The sequence below is a fragment of the Simochromis diagramma genome, unplaced genomic scaffold (assembly GCF_900408965.1).
Source record: "Simochromis diagramma unplaced genomic scaffold, fSimDia1.1 OVJJ01000387.1, whole genome shotgun sequence".
In the NCBI taxonomy this organism is placed as follows: Eukaryota; Metazoa; Chordata; class Actinopteri; order Cichliformes; family Cichlidae; genus Simochromis; species Simochromis diagramma.
In genome coordinates, this window is record NW_024387152.1 from 8,008,978 (window position 1) to 8,025,498 (window position 16,521).

General features: G+C 42.2%; 1 protein-coding gene across 2 annotated transcripts in view; it reads right to left on the minus strand.

The window, feature by feature from the left end:
• Nucleotides 1–285: 285 nt before the first annotated feature.
• The window catches only part of celsr3 (cadherin, EGF LAG seven-pass G-type receptor 3), a 112,856-nt gene continuing 96,620 nt past the window's right edge, over nucleotides 286–16,521 (minus strand). For both annotated transcript variants that reach the window (XM_040047298.1, XM_040047297.1), the window contains 11 exons: nucleotides 13,123–13,297; nucleotides 11,645–11,757; nucleotides 11,085–11,164; nucleotides 10,523–10,649; nucleotides 10,273–10,392; nucleotides 9,053–9,150; nucleotides 8,443–8,534; nucleotides 8,097–8,270; nucleotides 5,932–6,126; nucleotides 2,727–3,789; nucleotides 286–2,340 (listed from right to left, as the gene is read on the minus strand). In XM_040047298.1, the coding sequence (XP_039903232.1) occupies nucleotides 2,313–2,340; nucleotides 2,727–3,789; nucleotides 5,932–6,126; nucleotides 8,097–8,270; nucleotides 8,443–8,534; nucleotides 9,053–9,150; nucleotides 10,273–10,392; nucleotides 10,523–10,649; nucleotides 11,085–11,164; nucleotides 11,645–11,757; nucleotides 13,123–13,297 (2,265 nt within the window). In that variant the 3' untranslated portion in view covers nucleotides 286–2,312. The remainder of the gene's footprint in view (nucleotides 2,341–2,726; nucleotides 3,790–5,931; nucleotides 6,127–8,096; nucleotides 8,271–8,442; nucleotides 8,535–9,052; nucleotides 9,151–10,272; nucleotides 10,393–10,522; nucleotides 10,650–11,084; nucleotides 11,165–11,644; nucleotides 11,758–13,122; nucleotides 13,298–16,521) is intronic.

The following is a 16,521-nucleotide window of genomic DNA, read 5'->3' on the forward strand; positions in this document are numbered from 1 at the left end:
GGGAGAACTTTTTTGGCAATAATACTGTCGCAAATAGGTTGTGCTTGTCACATCTCAGGGACACGGGACCGGCAGAGCAGCGGTCAGAGCAGGCAGATATGCACTTATTTGTAAGGTGTGTGTTTATTTCCACTTCGAGCGTTTCCATCCACGTGTCTTTTTTCTCTCTGTCTCCCTGTGATGAGTAACATCCACGCCTTCCTCCCTGCGGCTACATTTCTGCAGTCATGTTTCCTGACCCAATTTGTTCTTCTTGCAACCTTGCCTGATTTGGTATCTTTTTAAAAAAAAAATCTTTCCCGTTATGCAATATCTTAGCCTTATTTTTTCATTTATTACTTTTTGCATTGGCTTTTGGCTGTTTTCTGCTCAAAGACACAGACAACACATGTTGGCAACACAGAACTCCCATTTTCCTTCAGTTTTTACAACCCGCTGTAGTTTTCTATAGAAAAAAGCCTCCCTGTCCCCGTCTCCACTCCTGAAAACGCCCATGTGTTGTTACCTTAAAGGCTGAACTCTGGGCTTCCTCCGACAGCTGTGAGAAAGGTGCAGCTGCTGATGGAAAGACCTGCATCTCGAAACCACTTAGAGGCTTTTAGCGCTGACACAGCTGACATCTCCTCTCCTCTCTGCAATCTGCCGCAGAAGCTTTGACGGATCTTGAAAGATAACTCGTTTTTTGTGAAACCATCTAAATGAGAATCTGAATAAATAAAAATCAGTTTTCGTGGTTTTTTTTGTGGGCTCGTGTTCGATTGTTTCTGAAGCATGAGCTTCTTTTCTGTTGAATTTCTCAAATATAAAGGAGCAATTTAAATATTCAGGTTGGCACCATGCTGTGAACATACCACAGTGCTGCTTTCATGTCTTCACACAAATATCTGAGTGTGTTACGATGACTCTTATCCGCTCCCTTCCCACATGAAAATCCGCTTGCTTATGTACTACGCGGGTAAAATAAAATGGCAAACAGTTATGCGGGTTATGTAGTAGCGCTGATCACGGCCTCATGAAGAGAAACAGCTTTTAATTTGAGACTTCTTACTGAAAAAGATCATGATTTAACAAAACCGAGCTACAACGCGCCCTGCACAAGTCATTTCCATCAGAGGAAACAGAAGAATATCAGGGTTTCATACAGATTTTAAGTCCCTTTGGTTTAGTTTTGCGGAGAAGCTTTTACGAATGGTCTTGAGGTTCGGCTGCTCCTGTGTCGTCCCTCGAGGCAGGCATCAAAGTGCACAAAACTTTGAGGGGATTTAAATGGTTGTTACGCGATACATCCTCATCCAGAGAGGCAGACAGAGATATCAACCTTCACCCACCAGGTCTCCAGAACGCTACAGATATGGTCTTGTAATATCAGCCGTCTGATATGGTCTGGTTCAGATAGCACCAGGCATGAAGATACACAGATAGATGACAAGGTCACATTCATATACAGCACAGAGCTGATGCATTGACACTTGTGACTGAGCTTTTTAACTGCTGAGCCGCCAACTTTAAACCTTCAGTCTTTTTCTCTGCACAATCATCTCGCTCCATCAAATCTCTTAAAATAACTCCTCCTTCTATTTACAATCACTTCCTCCTCCTGCTTCGATATTTTCCCTCCAACCACATCTCGCGGTTTCGATAATCTCATTCGATTCTATTGCCAGACCCCTGTCGCTATACATAAAGTTGATGCGTGTGAGGAAATGTTTCTAGGGAAAACCTTTTTTAGGGAGAAATTTGGGGAGTTTTTTTTTCTTTTTGTGGGGAGGGGGATCCCCCCCCTCAGCAACGACCAAGACTGCACTCACACCAACCTCACTCACAACCTCACATGAGCACAGTCATTTAAAAAAAAAAAAAAAAAGAAACATCACAAGAGATTTCTTCTTCATCTCCAATGAAAAAGATACAAAATGTATAAAAATGTTATTTACAGTTTCTTTTTTTTTTTCTCATTTTGACGGATCTCGTTTGTTTGAAATCTGAGGAGTTTGTGTTTTTGCCTTTAAGAGTTTGTAGGTAGTAGAGGTGGTTGACTCATCGTCCACAGAAACATCGTCGTTCGCCGTAGGCGGTGACACTCGAAAACTCTTTACACAGTACACGCCACCCACTGACTTTCTCTTGAATCTGTGTTATCATTGGATGTTTTGTCCGTCTTTGTGTCTCTGCGTTTCCTCTGTCTCGGTTTTGTTTCCCTGTCCTCGAATGTTCCAGGTTGTCCCGGTGCTTCAGGTCCATCCGCGACCTTTGAATATGTCCAATGTGACCCCAGCACTGTAGAAATGCATTAAGGGATGCGGAGGTTGTCATCAAGACTGTCCCTCACTTCTGTTGGCTCTAAGGTGAAGGAAAGAAAAATGAGTCATCACTATGTCTGTACAGCACTTCACTAATTGTAAATTCAAGTTCACAGTGAAACTACAGAAGTAAAATGGAAATGAGCTTTGCAGGCAAAAGGACAAAGAAAAAGAGAGGGAGAGAAGAGGGAGATGGAAAACAGAAGAAAATAGACTGAGACACATGGGAAGAGATGATAAAGAAGCTGGAATGCAGGAAGCCTGCTGAAAGGGTTGGGGAAGGCTGAGATAAACAAACTAGAACAGCACAAGTCAAAAGTCCAAGATGACAGATGCTGGAGAAAAGAGGAAGAGAAGAAGATGCATGTGAGAAAAGGACAGGAGGAGGGTGGGTTGAGGGTGGATTTTCCACTCAGAAGGACTTACTCCGAGTCAGGGGAGACTTCAGATATGCTATGGGAGGTGGCAGACTGGGACGGGGATGGGGAGGGTCCGTGGACGGAGCCGTTTGGACCAGTGTTTGGGGCAGCAGGGGGAGGAGTGAGGACAGAGGAATTGAAGGATGCTAAAATGGAGGAAAGAATATCCAGGTGTTCACTGGACGGTTGTCGACCCAAGGGGTTTGGATTTGAACCTGCGACCTGGGGGGCGACCTGACCAGGAAACCTACATGAAGCTGAGTCTAGTCGTCCTCTGGCGTGAGCTGAAGGAGGTAGGTGCTCCTGCTGAGGCTCCTCAGATATCGGGGGAGGAGGAGAAGAGGAGGGCGGCTGGTCAGGGTGTGAAGGCTGGCGGGGTGGCAGAGTGCGGAGCCACTCCCGACACGGCTGGGCCTGGGCTCCCATTCCATTGGTGTCAAGTTGCTCCCTTGATCTACTGCTTACGAGAGCTTCTTCGAGGTGCTCCCGGGATGAGGCCTGTCGCCGAGTCAGCGAGCTCAGCTGCAACCTTGATCCGCCGAGGTATCCCTCAATCCCGGCACCGACAGCCCCTCCGTTTCCACTCACATCCTCCCTCGATCCGTGGAAGCCAGTAGCATGGTGGTTGTCCAGTCTGTCCCTGGATCCTGTCAAGTTCTCCCTGGATAATGAGACTCGCTGGTGATCCAGGGTCCCTAACATTGACCCCTGCCCCAGCCCCAGCTCTCTCCTCCTGGGTAAGAGATCCAGGTTGTCCCTGGAGCCCCGGCAGTCCAACCGGTCTCTTGATCCTCCGACCGTCTGTCTCCCGAGTGGATCCCTGGACAGCTGCCTCCGTGCAAGCGAGTCCAGGTGCTCCCTAGAGGAGTAGCGGGAAGCTGGCTGGGAGAGAGAGCCGGAGCCTCCAGTGGCACCAGCTGTGGCAGAGTACATACGACCGTAGGAGGCAGCAGGAACACCTCGGTGGCCAAGAGTAGAGGTTCGGTACCAGTTGAGCTCACTGGGGACCCGGCCCATACTGGAAAGACCCTGGAGTGCAGGAGGACAGCCAAGACGGTTCTTGAGGATTCCTGGGACAAAGAAAATGAAACCACAAGAAAAAAAGAGGAAGGCGTTAGTGGTAGAAATGGAGAAGAAGGAGAAACCTGAAGAAGAGATTAGATTCCATTAGGTTACTGGATGAATCATCCATCTATCACAATAACTGGCTTAAAATAATCAAATCAGGAAACCTGAGGATACAAAGAGAGCTTTCAGAGAAATACAAGCTGTCTTAGCCTCGTCTTCTTAAGTAAATCTGCACATAACAGGTGCTCACGAGCGCTCATTTTCAAAAAATACTGGGTTGATGATTAGATCAACTGTCAGTCTGTCGTGACACCTAAAACATGTCGTAGCTGTGACCTTATTGGCTGCTAATCCATCGTGGGACGCTGGACTGTTTCAATTCGACTGTGGTTTGGCAACAACATAGTAAGCCTAGTAAAAATGTATTTTCTAGTGACTGTGATTACATGAAGCTTAAGACTTTTGAGAGAATCCAACTGCCTTACAATGTAAGGACAGGCATTTACATTGTAAAAGTCTAACGATGAGAGAAGAAGGCGAAGAAAAGCGGAAGAAATCAAATGATGAAGAGAAGCCATTTAGAAAGAGGCAGAAAATGAGTCACACAACTATCTTATTTACCAAAAAGCAGGACTACTCACATTAAACCACTTTTGCATGCCTACGCGGGTGTTCATTTGTCGGTATATGACTGGGTATATGGCTATTTTCATTCCCTGAAATGTCACTCATGCTTTCAGGCTACAACCTTTTCTTTTTCTTACTTGCATCTGATTGGGCCTTTATTTCTACATGTGCACATGCCAGTTATATACTTTATGTGTGCACTATATGCTGAGTATGCATATTATATTTCATACACTCAATAGACACTTTGTTAGGTACACCTGTTCGGCAGCTTGTCAACACAAATCGCTAACGAACCAATCAAATGGCAAGAACTCCCGTGCATTCAGGCATGTAGACATGGTCAAACCGACCTGCTAAAGTTCAAACTGAGAATCAGAATGAGGAAAGTGACTCTGAACATGGTTGTTCATGGCGTTCGTTGTTCTAAGTATTTCAGAAACTGCTGATCTATTAGGATTTTCCCCACACAACCATCACTATGGTTTACAGAGAATGCCCTGTCGATGTCAGCAGACAGAGGAGACTGGCCAAACTGCTTTGAGTTGACAGGAATGCAACAATGACTATGTTATGTTAGGATACAAAACATCTGTATGTAATACACATGTGGTTATCAAAGTCTAAATGACAACAAGAAAACTATCAGGTTGTACATTTACAGCACTACAGGAACAAAAAAGCTAAAGTACGGTCCAAAATAAAATAAATATTTGAGTGAGTGACGGGTCTCTGGGTCACCCCGAAGATGAACTGAGATAATCAACCCATATATGAGACAAACTGCTCAAACAGCAGATAAATTCTCTGTTATTGAACTTTGGTTTAAATTATGCTTTGCTGGTTCAGCTCATGCAGCTGACACCACCTCCATCTCCCTCTTGGCAAAATGTTCCATTCTGCATTACTCAGACAGGATATCTGGAGACACTCATTAGATAACAGGATGAAGAAGATCACAGATTTAGGATACTCAGACCAGGCACTGATATGCAGAGGCACAGTCTGTCTGACAATCAATGACCTTTACCAAGTAGATATTTATAATGATGACAAAAAAGAAAAAATAAAAGTAGCAAGAGTCTGTTAACGTCACATTAAAGTTCCATCCATCCATTCGCTTCCGCTTATCCTTTTCAGGGTCGCGGGGGGTGCTGGAGCCTATCCTAGCTGTCATAGGGGTACACCCTGGACAGGTCGACAGTCTGTAGCAGGGCTAACACACAGAGACAGACAACCATTCACACTCACATTCACACCTATGGGCAATTTAGACTAATCAATTAACCTATCCCCACAAACTGCATGTCTTTGGACGGTGGGAGGAAGCCGGAGTACCCGGAGGGAACAAGTTTCATTGTTTCAGAATAGTCATCACTGTTTTCCATTTTGCTGTTTGTACCTTGCATGAGTCTGTATCTAAAGCTTTAATTTACATATAAAAGTAAAATAAGGCACAATCCAAAGTGTATGTGCACCCTTCCGATTGTGTCTAGTTGTTCACGTGTGTCTCTCACCTTTGCGGTGCCTGTGTGGCTGGGTGAGGCCGTTCTCGTCTCCACTAGTGAGCGCTGCGTCTAGCTGGTTGTTATTTGCTGCGTCCTTGCTGTAATCTGCCCCTAGGGGGCGCTCTGAGCCCCACTTCTGCAGAGTGCGCGCCTCGCACTCTTCCAAAGCTGGCCAATAGGATAAAAGGTCGTTGCCGTCCAGCTCTGTCGTACACGAAAAGAATAAACTCTCTGTGGTTACTGGCAAACTTAACATCAGTGACACCTCATGAGGGAAATCTAACCGAAATCTATGTCTGATCATTAAGTAGTGAGCAGTAACAAAACAAAGGAGACCTTATTGGGAAGTAGTCTGAATCACTATTAATGCAGTCGTCACTAAAATAGTTGTTATTTTTATTATAGCCTATACAAAACAGTCATAAAGAGCTATATTCTAATGGATCATATTCTCATCTTTTTAATTTCATTTTATTGCCTCATGCACGTCCCCAAGAACACAAAAACAGATGTCTGCAACTAATAGCAGTTGTCAGCATACAAAATAGCATATGTTCATTATCAAATCAGAAGCCAGAGCTAATTAAAAGTGTCAAAAAGGACATTTTTCAGGCCGCTGCAAACGACCCATGAACTCGAGTTTTTAGCATGCACAGCAGAAGCTGATTTAAGGAGAACGAGACAGAGTGACAGCCCTTTAAACCAATCTGTGTTATTTGGACCCACATTTTGTAAAGGATATTATCAGTGGTAAGGATTTAATAATTGTGAAAAGTTGTGTGGATGAAGAATTTAGGCTGCAAGTAAAGTTTTATCAATTTATTTCAAAATTACTTTTTAAATGAATCTTTTCTAAACTAAAGGTGAAAACTTTATGTATTTCATTTTTAAGTTATTAACCAAAGAATATTTTACATTTTGCTTAAATGATTAACTTCCTAAATAATCCATCGTCAGAACTACAAAGAAATGAAATAATGATTATTCCCTCCAGCTGTAACATGCATGAGAGCAAGCATCATTGATACATCAAATGCTTTCATCTTTTTCAGGCTTTTAAAATCAGCAAGCCTGCTGTGACTGTGAATAAAACAAAAGATCATCGGCACCGGGTTATAAAAAAAAAAAAGAAAATCTATTCATATTGTTGTCCTGAACACATTCCCGGTGCAGTCCTCGAACACTGCGGAGATGCAGGGGTTAATGCTTTGTCACAGAGAACTGGACACATTCAGACTGTGACCTTTCAGTAAAAAGCCCAAATGTTTCAGGCCCTCCAGTTTGACTGCACTGATGTATTGATCGGACTGTAACAGCCATCTGGATCTTGCCTTCCTCTATTGAACGATGGCTGTGGTCTGGTTAGACTCTGAACAGAGTTCGTGTGACCCCAGCGGCTTAAGAAGCTAAGAATTGATTGGTTAAATGGATTTATAGATTTGCAGATATTTGGCATTTTCTCAGTGTGAAACATTTCACGGAAACTGTACTCGCGTGACATTTATATCACACACTATGACGTGCATAAACTCATATATTATGCATGATAAACTTGTCATTGTGTATCACAAGAAGGAGTGTATTGATTAATGTATGCCTGCATTGACATTTCCTCTTCCTGGAGGTGGATGCTATTCTTGCTTACACATAGCGCACAATATACAAATATACAATATACAAATGATTTAAATCCTATTTCACAGACCGGCAGAATCCATATGTTTAATATGTGTTGTTTGGACACATAATACACACTATAAAAGGACAGTGATATTGCAGATAATTGAATTATGCTGCAGCAGCAGTTTTAAAAGTTTCTATTGAAGTTATAGTAATCTGCTGTTGCCTTGAGTCTGCATACTGACTCTGTGTTCTTGTAATTGCTATGAACTCAACCTGACTACTCTGCAAAGAAGCTCTTTGTAAACTTTAATTACCTTTCAAACATACCAAGGATGAACATTTAAAAGTAGTCTTTAAAAAAAAGTGAACAAATTAAATGTTTTGTGCCAACAAAAGACATCCAGACATTGCAGAACATTTTGATGGGACCCATAACTCTTAGGCTTTCGGTGATGAAGCACTCCTAATGAGACACTTCTCCATTACTGACTTTAAACAATAAAAATGTCAAAAATAGCATTAATATAAACTCGATAACACGGAAAATCTACCTTTGGTGCCGTTGTTGGCGGGCTCTGTGAGCAGGCGCTCGCCGTGATTGGAGCGCTTGAATCGCCGCTGGATGCGGCCACGGAGACGGACGTTGTCCTCGCTTTCCGAAGAAGGAATGGAGAGACTGCGCTCTTCCTCCATAGAGAGATCAGAGTCTGAGTCGGAATCTTCACCTGGATAAAGAAAGGGAGAAGGGACGATAAAGCGGGAGTGAGAAAGTGAGGAAAAGGATAGGGCTGATGTGTTGGTATTCTTGAGTAAATGTTCTTGATCCTTAGTTAAATATGGGCAGAGATAAAGTCTTTGTTTTTCAGAGATTCATGTCTGCTCATTATGCATATTCACCCCCGTCTCTGTGGAACATGGCTACATCCAGGTCGGTTGCACCAGTGTGGACGATGTTTTGCTCCAGAGTCTGACGAGCCAAAAGGTTTTCTCTAACAGGGGAGTAGAAGAGAAGTTAGGCGAACACACACAAACAATAGAAGCACACAGAAACAGACAGATACATATTTGAAAAAAAGCGAGAGTCCTTTCAAACACAAATACTAGTGTGCACGCTTCATACAGGCCAAGACATGGCATGAAGACAGACAATCACTGAGCCATGAAGACATTAACAGCCACTCTCAGGGTACATTAGTGTTGCTCTACATGCAGTACAGTACATTGTTCAGTCTAATCTTCCTCATCTTTACCCCACTGACCCACAAAATGAAAAACAGGGTTTTATGCAGGGAAGGAATTTCCTCCCTAAGGCGACTTTATCCAAAAACCACAGACCCAACAAACCCGCCAGAATCCCATCTGAATGATAGACTATCCTTGTTTTTCAAGCATCAATTTATTGTTGTTATATTTTATGGCATTAAACCACCACGATGTGCACATCTACCTTAATATATTGGTAAAAACTGTGACACGTGTCCATTCATGCGTGCATGCGTTCAGATACCTGGCAGAGCTGACGGAGGAGATGGTGGAGGTTCCCAGTGTGATGCGGTGCAGCCCGCTCTGCTCCAACAGTGAAGCGTTGTGATAGGGGTTCTGTGCCTGAGCACACAAAAACACACGCAAGAAGCTTTAGAAAATAGCTCCCAGCTTTCAACCTGTGTCCAGGAGGCTAGGCATGTGGAACATAAGACTCTGAGATGTGACAAGACTTCTGTTATCTGCTGATAAATCACAAAAGGACGCTAATAGGGGGTCATCCATACATATAATCCATCAGTGCTAAAAACAGCATAGTGCACATAATAATAGTCTTGAATTTTGCCCATATGACTCAGTAATAGAGAGGAAGAGCTTTGGAGGAAATGGGGTTTAAAAGGGTGGAAACAACACATCTCATACGCGCACACACGTAAACTTCCCCACACATACACACCAACATCTCACGCACACAAACTGGCAACAAACTGTATGGGGTTCACTGCACTGACAGAGATTCAAAGGAAATATGGAACATGTATATATATACAAAGTTCAAACACACAGAAGCGATAGTAAAGATTCTGATGCTGACGGCTGAGAATTCATACACACACAAGCACACACACACACACATACACACACACACGCGACATGGGAAGTAAGGAAAGATGTGAAAGTAGGATAGCATTTCATACACACGCATAAAAGCATCATTAAATCGGCACTGCACAGTGCTTTTGCGAAAGCGGGCTAAAGAGCAGGCAGGGATCCACTAGCTGGTATAATGTTTTATGTGGGTCAGCTAGGAACCCCGAGGGCAGCTGGAGAGGACAGAGACACGACAGGAAAGATTGATGGAAGGATAGAGGGAAGGAGAAATTCAGGGCAGGAGGGCTATTGTGCTGTCTAGTAATGGGCACAGCAGCAGGAGAAAACTTAGTAAACGGCTTTAAGGATCACGCAGCTAGGACATTTATGCCTTCGCATTATGATCTTAGATTCACTTAGCTTGTCATCACTGTGCAATAATAATGATAATAATCTTTTGGATACCATAGTTCTTTTAAAAATTAGTTTTCATCTTCATTTTGCTATACTTTTGTGCATGCATTCTGCTAATGCAGTATATTAATGATTCAACAGTCAGGCTAATTCAAGAAACGAATGAAAAAAGGTGTTTAGCTTTAGCGGTAGCAGTATAGATATGCTCGCAAACTGGATATTTATGTATGTTGGACTTACTGTGCTCTGCGGTGGTCTTGGGGGATCTTCTCCAGGACTCTTTTTACCCAAACAGGCGACTCTCCATGCCTCCTGAACTTCTGAGTTGAACACGGTGAAGACTAGCATCACTGACAGACCCTGGGAAAGATGATAAAGAGATATAAAATAAAAATCACAAAAACAAAAACACACAGACTAACAAACAAGATTCAAAAGCTACAGGTAGAGATCGCACTTTGTTGTGTATCTGATCATGCTTTGTTCGTACCTGTACTAGGCAGAGGACATCAAATATGTAGTAGAAAGCCAGTATGCTGTTATTTACAGCCATCAGACCACACAGCCAGGTGGAGGTGGCCACCAGCAACAGCAAGAAGGCATTGCGGATAGTGGCGCTGCAGAGAGGCAGACAGAAGCAAAGAGGGCAGTGGAGGAGAAAAAAGATTAGAATTGGATTTGTCAGAATGAATCTGTGATACACCCTGATGCATACGCCAGTCGACTGCAGCATTATATCACACTAAACCTTTATTTATAACACAATAATGACGTTTTCACTATATGTCATCATGATTAGGGTAACAGAGAAATATAGAGACAGCAAAGAGAAACCACACTAATGGACGACAGTAGAAGCACTGGAGGAACTACAGAGCGATTCTTATCATACAGCTCAAATCTGAAAGACTACTTTAGAGAAACTCAGGAATTTTATATAGGACCCTTTGAAGCCTGAAACAGCACAAAACACAAGAAAAGGATTGTACTTTGGAAGGTAGGCTTCAAGGTCACTTTTTTAAAGTGAGAACAGTGTCAAGGCAGACACTTACATGACAGGAAGTTTCTTGGTCTCCTTCTGAGATGGGTTACACGACATCTTGGCTACAATGGTGAAAATGCCCCCATTCAACTGAAAAGTGAAAGATCAATACACAAAACATTTAAATGCATTTCAGCTAATCCACTAAGGCCATTAGCAACGACTAGGACAAAATCAATGTGGATAAATTAGTCACATAGGAGGGAAAAGATACGTTTAATAAAAGCAAAGCCATTCAAGTCTCTGACAGTATAAAAAAGAAAAAAAAAAAGAAAAAGTGGATTCACAGGTGTGCTACTGATTACTGACTGTAATACGCTGTAATCATTCACTTTAAAGCACTGCATCAAATATCTTGAAGTGAAGTTTCGAAAGGCCTGAATGAAATGATTGGGCTCAAGTGGGTCGCCTTTCTAAAATCCATTTGGAGGGCTGCCACTTGTGAATGTTAATTAGGTTTAAACCTATGTTTGCTTGAGAAAGTGCAGGTTGAGATTTCATTCATATCATTTAAGTCTGTGTGCATGTAGAGTTCACTGCCATGTGTCAGACAAACAGAGAGATGTTTACCAGTATGACGATGCCGATGGGACCAGCGAAGCTCCAGATTAGTTTGTCATAGATGGATATCCAACAGAAGTCTGGGTTTCCATAACCCTCTGGGTCCAAACCTACTGCCAGGCCTAAAGCAAACAGATGTGCGGTGAGATTAGACAGATCAGCTCTGTGATGTCCTCTGCTGTCACTCACAGAGAGACAGCAGCCTCAAAGATAGGGAAACAGTATAGGCAGTGACTGCAGGGCATTATTGGAACACCACAACACTTCTATGAATGTTAGGTATGTTTTTAGCTTTTATTAAATGAATATTTTTAGATTTATAAATCAAGGGCTTAGAGAAAATTAGCTCCTGAAAGCACTCTCTAAATATTTGATTACATCTTTGGATCTTTAGATTTTAAATGTTAAATTCTGCTGAACTTTGAGCACTAAGCTGCTACGATTAAACGGCAAAGACACAAACCATCATTTCTCTTTTTAATTTAACTTCGTATAACCTATATGACACATTATTCCAAATCAGAACAGAAATGTTTCACCCCCTGATTTTCAGCTTCTGGTTGAATCATGTGAATCAAGTTCACAAACAAAAATTCACTGACTGTCAGAGTCAGGAGAAGATCAGGCTGTAAGCGAACGGTCTTTTTCTTTACGTTGAGCGGGGATACACCAAAACGGTTTCATCTGAAGTTTCTTTCGTGTGCGCACTTACAGCACAGATTCAGTGTAGAATCTGAGGCACCAGTGCTCCATATAAGCACCAGATGTGGTTAGTAGGAAATTTGTGACTTGAACTGTGATATCTTCATCAGTCATGTATCCTTGTTTGGACGAAACTGTCGATGTTTTGACAGGCGTGGCTATTAAGAATATTTGAAATAAATTGCAAAAGAAAAGACAGAAGAAGCCTTGAACAAAGACAGATAAACACACCTCACAGCCCGAGGGAAGAGACATGTGCTAAAGTGTGTTTATGATGGTGGGAGACACATCCATTCTTGTGTGTGTGTGTGTGTGTGTGTGTGTGTGTAGGTTTGAGAGACAGACAGTGACACAAACAGCAACAGATAAAGGGAAGCTGACAGTATGTTATGAGCCTGGATGCAAACTACCAATCTGGGCGTGTGTGTTTGTGTGTGTGTGTTTGTGCGTGTGTGTGAAGGGGATAGAGAAGAAAGTAGGAAGATATGACTTTCTTAAACTGTGTCATGGCAGAAATTGCTTGCATTAGTATCTCTGCTTTACTGTCTCTGTTATAAAATACCACTGAAACCTGTTTAATCCAAATGTCAATAGGACACCTTATCTACACAGCCAGACTCACTATGCATGTATGTGTGTGTGTGCCTGTGCTCATATAAGAAAATCATTATTGTGCAGCTGTGGCAAGAACAGTGTTGTGACTGTCTGCTTTTACATGGCTGCACAAACATGTTCCTAGGCCATATCGAGAGCTGCGTGCCTGCATGTCTACATGACTGTGTTACCTGTGATAATGGCGGGAACGCCCCAGCCAATGGCGTAATAGAATCTCATGGCTCCATAGTTGATGTTGCGTTGCTCTGTTTGCATTCGGTAGATATGAAGACCTTCCACGAACATCCAGGCGAACGTGGACATGAAGAAGTAATGCAACAGGATGGCGACGACCGTACACAGGAACTGAGGGGAGAGGGGTTTTTTTTAAAAAGAGTGATTAAAAAAAGGGAAAGGGGAGGAGCAGGAAATTATAGGTAGCAGAAAGAAAGTGACAAAAAACGATTAAGAGGCAAGAGAGAGAGAGGAATGAAAGGGGTAGGCTAAGGGGGAAAGGCAGGAAAGATGCGTTAGCAGTGAAAAGACAAAAAAACATAATCCTTTCAAGGATTGTGCGACAGCTGAAATACAGATGTCTTGGCAACCAACCAACGAGTCTTTATTACAGCAAAGCAGGTGTCAGCAATGAAATAACAGCCGTTCATGATTAAATTACTAATGCATCTAACGAACAGCGATAATGGCAGCATGTTACAATTCGTCCAGGAAAAGCATAAAAAATAAAGAATGTAAATGGATGTTATAAGAGTTGAATTTTACCGATAACACCCAAGAGAGTCTTTTAATTATGATTACGATTACGAAAATGTGCACCATCTGCAAAGGAAGGTAAATAATGCCCAAACAGGTAATGTCGCCTTTATATTAATTGTGATTGTAGAAGTTTAACAGCTATTTTTAAACATGATGTATTTACGACAATAAAAGCGTCAAGAAAACAAAAATAATGCAAATTTGTTGTTTAAGGGGAATAATTAGCTCGACCGAAATAAATACACCTTGCATTTTTGAGCAATAACGGAGAGATATAAATCGAGGTGTGAGACAGCTATGCTTGGGTTCAAGCTATGACCTTACTTCCAATCCACAGTCACAGTAAGCGTCCTGTGAGGATCTACTGGTATGTCTGGATGTGTTTTATGAAAGCTGATGGTGACAACAGAGGGAATTGATTATTTGTTCAAAAACAAATCTTTTGATTGGCTGCCAATGATCGACAGTGATAGACAGATGGCAAATCCAAATACCTGCCAAGTGCGTGCCTACCCTTTTCCAAACAGTTTCCAAGGACGACTTTTCAGATGGTTCTGTTAAACAAACCATCTGGTGTGTCAGGTGATGGTTAATCTATGCCTCATTTTCACATAGAAAACTTTGCTTTTCTGACAATAACTGGGACACTGTATAAATAAAAGGATGACGTGGTCTGCCACAGGACTCATTTCTGAGGTCATTCGTCTAGATTGCATATCATCAGGAATGAATCCCAGTAAAGGCAGGAGATAAACTTCAAAGCCATCTTTAGTTAGATGCTGCTGGTTGGTTTGGCAGCGATACTTGGCTGCCCCATGAATAATGCAGAGCATTAACATTTTGGCTTTCTGTGAAATTACCTTCAGGCTGCATTCAAGAATGGCTGAAGTGGTTTATTTGAACTCTGCAGCCTTTTAGTCTGAATTGATTTGTTTGACCAGATGAGGACGATGCCATTCAAACTCAAGTGGCACTGAATTACAGCACTTTGAAAAAGCAAGTCAACTTCGTCTAAGAGAACTGCAGTGGTGTTTGTTTAAAATCTAAACCAGCCTCAGGAAACAGCTTGAAAATGCACAACTAAATAAGATGTCTGTGGGAACCTGACAGGCGTGTCAGTACGTGACCTTGTAGCCAAATGCGTTCTTAACATACACAAAGACAAGACAAGGTGCAGTAATGTGCAAATGTAGATGCAGATGCAGTGATTTACTGTGCAAATATAAATCGAAACATAGTACATGAGGCAAATAAAGATTTTGTATAGTTTTAACAAGCTTTTAAGTCAATATTTGGTCTGATCACCTTTATTCTTAGGCATCTTGTAATTTCTTTACGTAGTCTCCAGGAATAGTTTTCCAGGCTTTATGGAAGACATTCAAAGCTCTTCTTTGGATGTTGGCTGCCTTTTATTGCATTCTCTGTCAAAATGATCCCACACTGCTTTAATAATGTTGAGGTCCGAGCTTTGAGGAGGCCAATCCATGACTGATAGTGTCAGTTTTCCTCCAGGATGGAAGCGGATGGATCAATAAGTATAAATGCCAGAAGGTTTGCTTTGTCTCCCAGCGCAGTCTTGAGATCATAAAGGCTAGCGGTAACTCTGGACAGGGCCACTGAATTTCCTTAACCCATCAGCAGCCCCAGTATCTGCTCCTCTGTGTAAAGAGGAACAGGATAAGCACTGCCAGAGCTCTACAGAATGACCTCTCAGAAACAGACTTAATTGTGGTGGCCGGAGGGCCCACTGCCCTCTGATGGGATCAGTTCTTACTGCCTAGCGCCATGGAGCCCAACTGGTATTTGCCATAAAATACCAGAACTGGCAGGTCCACCACTGATGCTCTGTACTTTTAACAGAGGAGAGCAGAGCTGTTGCATAGTCTTTTAGATTACAGTTTCAAAAAGCTTAGGCAGTCTATTTGCTTTAAACTGCAAAGAATGACATCAGATTTGCTTTGATGTCCTCTGGCAAAGTTGTTCAAGTTCACTGAACCCTCAGTTTAATGAGCAACCATCTTTTGAGCACATGTGAGCTTCTACAAGCTCAGATTTTCTGAAATGTGACTGCAATCTGCACTCAACACAGACAAGTACCCCCCAAAAAGGCCATGTGAGTATTGTAGGTTGACAAACATTTATGTATTAAAATAAGTTTGTCTCAAAGAAGTTAATATAAAATATGACTGTCATATTATCATAGATGATAATGGATGAACTGGCCCATTTGCTTATGAAATTTATAATGAATACAACTCAGAACTCTGAAAATTAAGGAGAGCAGACATTTAAGTCCCAGAGGTTAAAAGACGCTCAATAGAATTTCCAAAGAAGAGCCAAAGATGACACAGAAAAAGCAGCCGCCTTGGCAGTAATACAGCCAGCTGATGAATCTCACACTCCCACACACACACAAAAAGCAAACATTATGAGCCACACACATAAGCATGGAAAGACTAAATATGCACAGGCGCATAAAAACTAACACACAACCGCTGCAAGCGCTGAAATGCTCTCCCAAGCATGGAGTACATGAATTAGAGAACATATTGTTCAGCTAGAAGTAACCAGTCGCACTGTAAGAGCAGTACTGGGATAAAGATTAATTAATTGGATTTCATGCTGAGTGAGCACATATTTGGAGTACCCTCTCGACAAGACTCGCTGCTCTTTAAACACACTTTATATAGAAACGTGTGATGCAATAAAACTGAGAGATATAGTGGTCAAAAAAAATTGGCAGAGGACGAGAAAAAAGATAGAGGACTTAATGTAAAGGAAAGAGGACAGTGTGATGTAGAGAAGCACAGAGCAAA